The 8690-nt window shown below is 33.8% G+C and overlaps 1 protein-coding gene across 1 annotated transcript; it reads left to right on the top strand.

The window, feature by feature from the left end:
* Positions 1 to 2687: 2687 nt before the first annotated feature.
* On the top strand, positions 2688 to 3914 carry LOC149559143 (zinc finger protein STOP1 homolog). The gene has a single exon (XM_089828374.1). The coding sequence runs from the start codon at positions 2695 to 2697 to the stop codon at positions 3724 to 3726; it is 1032 nt and encodes a 343-aa protein (XP_089684500.1). The 5' UTR covers positions 2688 to 2694; the 3' UTR covers positions 3727 to 3914.
* The last annotated feature ends 4776 nt before the right edge of the window (positions 3915 to 8690 follow it).

The following is an 8690-nucleotide window of genomic DNA, read 5'->3' as shown; positions in this document are numbered from 1 at the left end:
AACTTCCAGGAGCCTGCCAAAACCTAGTTCCCATCCTCTTCATTTGTTAACCAAAATAGAAACATTGCTCCTATCATGGTAGAAACCATGACCGATCCTCAGAGCTTCCACATCTTAGAGGCCCATCTCCTAACCATCTCTATGGTATATCAATAACCCAAGAATCTTCAGACCAAGCTTAGTGAAAATCTTCTCTAGGGTTGGGTCCTATCACATTTTTTCCCACTAGCACACCTCTCTAGCTCAATTTAAAGTCAACCACACCTCGATCTGGCTTAGGATTCCTTAGTTGAAAGGATTGTACAAAATGCAGATCCTCTAGAAGATCTGATGAAGTAGGGAATGTCAACTCCCCTCCAGCTAAAGTACCCCCATTCTCCAAGCCTTTCCCATTTGACATGACCAACCATAAGTCAGAGAAGACCTCATGGACATGAGGGGCTAGGTTTTCTAGTTTAGTTACCACCATTAACCACCATTAACAAGAAGAGTTGTTGTGTTGAATTCTATCCCTCTCTTTCCATGTTTTTCACACTGATGTTTTTCTTATGATATTATGGTTTAATCGATAAATTCTTTTTCTTCTTCATTGTAGTATGTTTGAGTGGTAATCCCTAGTGTGGTAGTTCTAACTCTACTTTTCTTCTTAGTTGAAAAATTAGCCTTATGTTCTAAACTAGGCAGCATTATTTCAACACTATGCAGTAGTGGTAAAGTATCATACTCTAGTATGTAAGGGTATCGTATGATACTAATAAAGTATCTTATTGGTACTATATGGTTATTATATAATATTGGTAAAGAGTTGTAATGGTTCTATACATATTATTATATGATATTGGTAAAGTGTCATACCGAGACTTGTGGAAGTCCTCCTTGACCAAACAATGGGTACATTCTAACTTGCCTATTTGGATACTCTTTTGGGAGTTCTTTCTCTGCATATATAAAATATATACATTCTATTCTTCCTTCTCCTTTCTTCCTTTTTATTTCTTATACATAAGATATATTATATATATGTGTGACAATTCATTTAAGATAGGTCCTAGTCCTCTTGGATTCAAGATAAAGATTCTAGAAAATTTCAAGGATTTAGGATTTTAGACTTCGCCAAATTTCAAGGCTTCAAAATTTCAGACTTCGACAAATTTCAAGATTCAAGGTTTGTATTGTAACATGGCGTCTAGTGAGATGAGTGGTTGTGACCTCAAGCCTTGATCTTGTGCATGACTATCTGAAGGTCTTTGCATACTATTCTTGTTTATATTAGTTGGAAATGAACTTGTATGTTTACCCATGCTATGAACTTCTACTTTGGGTTTAAAAAGAACATCTATTTCATGTATTCTCTTGATTCATGTGATGTTGATCCTATGTTGGCAAGTAGTGACATGTGGGGATCTTTGATGCTAGTTTATGTTAGTCTTTTGTTGCTTCTCATGTAAGTTGTTGTTGATGTTCCATTTTACCCTAAAAAAAAAGTTGTATTATCCTTTCTTTATCCTTGTTCCAAGGATCTCAGAGAAGGGGATTGCATAAAGACCATCATCAAATCCTTATGGCCCAAAACATCAAACATAAGTGTTTTGACAAAAGATGAATACAAAAAAATGTGGATTACACTAACCATCTAGAAAACATTAGAAAACAGTTTACACAAACGTTAAGGTTTATGTAGAAAATATCTATGAATACCCTAGATAGCTCAATTAAATTTTATAATAGTTATTATGGAGAATAGATTATTTCAAAGCCTTACAATAATAAGTTTGAGATCTCTTGAATACAAGATTACTAAAATATTGAAACAATATTTATTTATTTTAAGATAAAAAATAAAAAATATGTATTTAGCTTAAAAGTTTTTTTGATGAATAGTTAATAGTTTTTGGTTGAGGCCATGTTGTTTTTTTTGGCTTTAGTCATCTGAACTCATTCACGGGGTGATCCTGTATCCCCCGGCCCCTTTTTTGTGAATTGTAATCTTAGTAAATTTTATTAATTGAAAAGGACTATTCATCAAAAAAAAAAAGTATTTGGTATACAATAAACTATTATTTTATTTTAATTGTGATATATTTTATATAGTAAGCCCAAGATTAAATTACATGTTTGATCAATATGAGAGTACGATGTCATCAAGAAAAAAAAAAATACAAAAGATTAACACATCTATTGTAATTTAGATAGAAAAAAATATATAATTGAGCTAATATTTTATTTCAACCGTTAATTTTTAGAATGTAAATTACAATGCAATGAATTTTAACTTCTTTAATTTTACTTTCCAAATTCATTATGAAATATGTTTTTCAATATTACCAACTTGTAATGTAATTGTTTTATATGCTATATTAAAAGCAACAATTTACTTAAATAGAATTAATAATAATAAAATAAGATTTCATGTTAAATAATTAAAATACAAAAAAAGATTTAATGTTGAATAATTAAAGTATGATTAAAAAGAGTAAACTATTTGTATATTAAAATATATACTGATTAGTAAACTAATAACTTTAACCTGCACAAAAAATTATTATTGGTAGAGTCAGAGGATCTACAAAATAGTGTTTAAAATATTGAAGTATAGCCAAATAAACTAAACAGACCCATGAGGAGGTGCCTTTAGGAAGCTTCGTGTGGCTTTCCTCTCCAACGAGAAAAGAAATAGGACGAGATTGCCCTAGCATGATGATGGAAGAGATTGGGTTTTGCAGGAATAGCGAAGGCATGGAAGGTCCAAGTGCAGAGTATTGTTCACAGCTGGAGAGTATCAATGAGAAATCTGAGCGGGGAGAGGAGACAAGAGATCTGTTTGCTTTGACGTCTGAGCTTTCACGCCTTGGTGAGAAAGCCCATGAGCTGGAGCAGTTTTTCAGGAGTAAGTCCCCGTGGTCTTTAGGGCAGGATCTTCATGAAGCGAAACAATCCCTGGATTCGGTCCTGAGTGAGATCATCTACACATCTGCTTCGATTCTGTCGCAGCTGCCAAAGGAGGAAGAGATTATAACGGTCAAGGAAGGCGATATTCTGGCAGAGCTCGTCCATTTCTGCGAGGTGTGCGGGAAAGGATTCAGGCGAGGTGGGAATGTCCGCATTCACATGCGATCCCACGGGGAGCAATACAAAACACACGATGCCCTCAAATCGAAGAGGCCGAAGAGGGTTGCAGGAGAATCGTATTTTGCATGCCCAGTAGATGATTGCAGGCGGAAGGGTGGGCATCCGAATTTCAAACCCCTGAAATCGACGGTGTGTCTGCGAAACCATTACAGAAGACGCCACTGCCCCAAGATGTACGCCTGCAACAGATGTGGGAAGGACTTCTCTTTTCTCACTGATCTTAAAACCCATGGAAAGAGATGCGGACGCTCTTCCTGGCGCTGCTCCTGCAACGCCACGTTTTCTACCAAGAATAAGCTGTTCCGCCATGTTGCCGCCCTCTCTCGGGAAGGTCACCACCAGTACGTGCCTCCCACAACCACAACCACAACCAGCAAAGGCGAATGCTTGGATGCTCCTGTTCAAGACTTAGCACCGATATGTCTGTCCACTTTAGCACAAGGATCAGATGCGTCTGGCGGTGATCAAGATAGACTGATGCAAGACTCTCAATACGAGGGGCACCAGACTCACTTTCCTTTTCTCGACGAGTACAGAGAGGAGAACGACTTGTACGGATCCCTATTTTGGTCTGACGGAGATCTCCCTTGGGCCTAGCCACTTGAACGTCTACGTTTTTCCAGATTCGTTTCTTTCTATTCGAGCATTCTTGTCCTCTGCGGTCTGACCATTCTTTTCGAGCTATTTCTTAATCTTAGCATGGTAGAAGAAGGATAGACTCTGTTCCTATTTTTGTATCGATGCTTTAAATCTGAAACATTGATGTGAAATTAAGAAAATAATTTTAATGCATTGTGGAAAACTATTATTTTCAATGGTAGAAACTGTTTTCATTATACTCTTTAATTTTTATGATGTCGTTACTAATAGAAATAAGTCATTTGTTCTATTTTCTATCTACTGTAAGTCATTTTCTCTTATAAATTTAAATGTCATAATAACACGTAGATCAACAATAATTATATTGTAAAGATCAAGATTATCTAATTTTATTTTTCTTAAATAATATTTCTTTTTTTCTTTTACTATAGAAAAAGTAAATATTGAATTCTAGAAGAGGAGAGAGTGAGTTCTGATATCCTTATACCTACAAGTCATGAGTCATTTACAAAAATTTGTGATATAGCTTTAAAAAAATTGAAATACAAAACCTACAGAAATCTAATAGTAAAAATACTGATAATGACAAGCATTTCATCCTTAGAAAGTACAAACCAATGTTTTAGAATAACAACTCTCGTTCCTTTCATTTCCGTCATCCTTGAGACTCAGTCTTCCTAAACTTGAGTCAAATCCGCTTCACCATGCGCTTGATTTGACAACATACCATTCATACCTCAATTAAAAAGAAAACCCAAAACCACCACAACACAACGGAAACAGTAGAAAGCAGTAGATATAGAAAAATATATTCCTTTGATTCCATAGTGAGAACATGGATGGTCAAATGTAAGGAAGATGCTCCATATCATTCTTCTATCCTTTGATAAAATCTGAAACTCTTGGTTATGGTATCCTGAATCTTCCAAATTTTCCAGCTGAATGAAATAAAGTTTATATGAAATTTTTAACATTGGCATATATTTGTTTCTAATGCTAGTTGTACTCTCTGTCTCTCTTATTTTTAGAAATTTCTTATTGTCAATATCGTTGTCTTCGTTGTGCTCAACTTTCATTTGATCTCCCATCGTTATAGCTTAATATGAGTCAATTGTCAGCAACATTAAAAATGAGACTAATGTCCGATTCTTCTGGTAAATCATTTTGACAGATTATATTTATCTTATTCATTATCATGTATCAGGGAAGCCTCTTAAGTTGCAGGCATGAAAACATTCACTATGAATGTCCTTGTTCTGAGGCCTAGTTTAACATTTGTCCTTTACTCTTTTATGGCCATGTTGATTGGCTGACACCCATTGAAAGCAGTGATGAACTTGCACAACGATGGGGTTGTTTCTCCATTGCTTCCCCATTATCAAGGAGGTCCATATTAGTATTGAATGTGTATTAACGTGGCAAGTGGGGTTTATTTTGACAGCAGATGGTTATTGACTTCAATATCTATGTACCACATGTGGATCTATTTCTAAAGAAAAGGTTGAATAAATGAATATATTTCATAGCCTAAGGGACAAAGAGATAAAAATATTATTTTATTTTTATTTATTTTTCATATTTTGCTACTATTTCCCTCTTCAAGAATACCCTTCCAATTCTTAACTTTAAGGTTGTAACTAACTAGGAATAGCTCTATAAATTGTAGAAAATTTGATGAAGAGCCATTTAGGTTCTATTAGTGGTTGTAAAGAAGGCAAGTTCTTTTCTTCAAAATGTTATTTGTGGACATTTACATTTTAGATTAAGAGTTTGTCTTCAGTTATATAATTATAATTTTATCCTTTCTCTATATTATTCACCTTACTAAATTGTTATAGTCATACTTGTGCATGGAGTTCAATTCTTTGATATAGTATACTTTTTTCTTCTCTAATTGTTTGGGTCATATAAAATCTATGATTATTCTTCATTAGTACGACCAAATATTCATAAGAATTATACTTGGATCAAGATGGTACAATCTAATGAGGAATTTATCTTTCAATGTAATATTTTGATCTAATATTTATATTTAAATATACATTTTTAGTGAAGATTTTATATGATTTAAAAGATCCCAAAATTACTAACTATTTGAAAACTTTTCGTTCAAATTCAAGAGTTTCTAGATATCTATTGACTGATTTTACACAATCTAATATTTCTTTTTACCTTAATTCTTTTTATATAGAAACTTTAAATATATAAAAATGACTTTGTAATAGCTTTTCAATTTAAAGAAGAGGGTTTTAAACTTTGAACCATTATCAAATTATTCTAAAATGTAGATCTGTTGACATCTTCTATAACTAGATATCTACAAAGAAAGGTATAATAAATAAGTTAAAATTAAATCTTAATTAAAATAATGGTTCAAGAAAATATAAATTATGAGCATTCATTATTTGTCAAACACAATTGTAGTTTCAAACTATGCAATTGTATAAGAAGTGTCATGATGACAGTGGTAGTCTATGAATAGTAGAATATCCTTGAATAAGAGATCTTGACATTCTCCTTCTAGTAGAAGACAAATTATTAAGTGAAATTTTCTCAAACAAATGGGTCTAACCTCATTTTTAAAAAAATTGGAAGCCTTTATTATTGAGTTAGCTAACAATAATCTCATAAGTTCTCATTTAATGAGGAAGGTTCATTTTCAGAGTAGGATGCATAAAAATTGGTTCAAACTAATTAACCCAACAATGATATAGGAAAAATCAAACAAGATTGTTAGGAAAGAATGTAAATGGAAACCTACTCCTACAAGATGGTCAAACTTAATTTTTGGGGCATATAGAGGTAATCTAGGACCAACAAGCTAAGGATGTATTAGTTGTTTAGATAATGGATCATACCTAACTGAACATGCCAAATAATTAGGAATAATGTCTAATAACTTATCTAAATTAAAGGCCCTAATGAAAGGCTTAACTCTAAGTAGAGTGATTCTTATAAATAAATTAGTTATTGAAGGGGGCTTGCAAGTTACATTTAATTCAAAACTTGAATATGAACTATTTGTCATTGGTTAATTCAAAGAAACAATTATAAAAAATATTTATAGGGAAGGTAAAAGAGAAGATGGAGAAGACATTCTAATAAAGAAAGTTAATATGGTAAGTATAAATTAGACACTTGTTCTCCAAGAAAATTTTTTATAGAACTTTTAATATCTAAATAAACAAGTTAAATTTAGATGATATCATGGAAGTTTAATGTTTTGATGCACTAGATAACAACCAAAAGAAGGGGTGTTGACCCCATAGTACAGAAGGCTAGAGAATAATTGGTAGTTACCCCTACTATCTAACTAATACCTTTTTTGGACATCAAAAGCATCTTAACATATAACATCATAACATGGTACTTCATAATATTATTATAAACCAAACTACCCTTAACATACGTATGATACCAAAATGTCACCCAAGAGCATAAATTACAAGTGTTGTTGTTAAAATGATTAATAATCTACAATAACCAAAAATGCCACATAGGGCATGAAGTTCATAGTTAACAATAACCTAAAAAAATAAAAAATAAAAAAGGCACATGGGATAGTTCCCCTCTTTCTTCTCTAGGTCCTCCCCCTCCTTTTCATCAAGATCCTCCATTGGCAGTTTCTCCACCTCCACCTTGATGAGTTTCTCCAGTAGAGTCTTGAACCAATCATCTGCTAGGTAGTTGTAGGAGTAGGTGGTCTAACTCTATTTTCCTAGTTCCTTCTACTCCTTGTTCACTTGCAGAAAGTATAGAGTGTTGGCTACCAAATACATGACCTTTGTAGAGAACTAAGTGAGGGTTCCAACTTTGTGGCACAAGACTTTTTGATTGTTGGCCAGGTCATGTACTGATTTCTCCAAGCTATCTAACTGAGTTTTTCTTTGCTCCTTCCCATGGCTATGATGCCCTTTCTTCCCCCAATCCTTAGTAGCATCCTTCATATGGGAGGTGATACCTTCCCCAAAGCTTTTATCCATGGATGGGTTGGCTTCTAGGTTGTCTGAAATGTGGGAAGGGCTTGGAATATCCTTACTCTGAGAGCCAGGGTGTATAACTTTCCTCTTCCTCCTGGTGGATCTCCTTTCACTCTCCATGGACTCAAAACTCACCTCTTTTTTGGTGATATTCTTGAATTTTTCCATTTTAAGTCTTTTACTAGACCTCCTACTAGCTTTATTACTCTGCCCAATATCAATATCAAAGTCAATAAATTTGATGTTATTCCTAGTACCCAAGGGATTTTTGTCCACCATCTTCAAGGATGAACTAGGGCTAGCATCCTTCAATATTTGATGTGTAACAATGACAAGATGATTAACAAGAAGAGGCAGTTTGAGGGTGAGTTGGAACTTATAGATTTTAAACATGAAGGCTTGCTGCAAGATATAAAAGGGTCTTCCTTCCTCCCTCTTTCTCCTAACATTAAACACACTATCCTGCATCAAATGTAAAATAAGTTGTAGGTAGGAAATCAAGTCCTAGTTCCAGAAGTGGTTTAAAATAGGAAAGTGGTAATAGTACAATACCTGGAACTAGTTTTCAAGTGTAATGTAGTGCATAATGGCATTTCACACGAAGTCTTAAGGCTTGTGTAGGTCCTCCATCAAGAATCCTGTAATGACCCTTTCTAATAGGCCACTAAAAAAACCCTTAATTTAATACACTGCTGAAGTATATTGCTGAAATAAAGAAATAATAGTTCCAATGTATTCATTCAATGAAAACCAAATGTTTTTACAAATGATAGGGCATTTTTTAGCACTGAAAAATTATGACATGGCACATTACAGAGAACCTTAACTGGTTGTATACAATTGAGAACTTATTACAGCTACAAACTGAAATGAAGAACCTGGGTTGATCAGATACTGGAGACTGACTGCTGAAGATTATATGGTGAAAGTGCAACTCCACTTGAAACTCCAAACCAGCAATTAAGCACAAGTGAAAGGACT

The sequence above is a fragment of the Cupressus sempervirens genome, chromosome 5 (genome assembly GCF_028749045.1).
Source record: "Cupressus sempervirens isolate cs-2001-9-10 chromosome 5, ASM2874904v1, whole genome shotgun sequence".
Taxonomy (NCBI): Eukaryota; Viridiplantae; Streptophyta; class Pinopsida; order Cupressales; family Cupressaceae; genus Cupressus; species Cupressus sempervirens.
This window is presented reverse-complemented; position numbering and strand designations above follow the sequence as displayed.

Coding starts and splice junctions, on each gene's coding strand:
- LOC149559143 (XM_089828374.1), top strand. CDS start 2,695: ATGATGATGGAAGAGATTGGGTTTTGCAGGAATAGCGAAGGCATGGAA.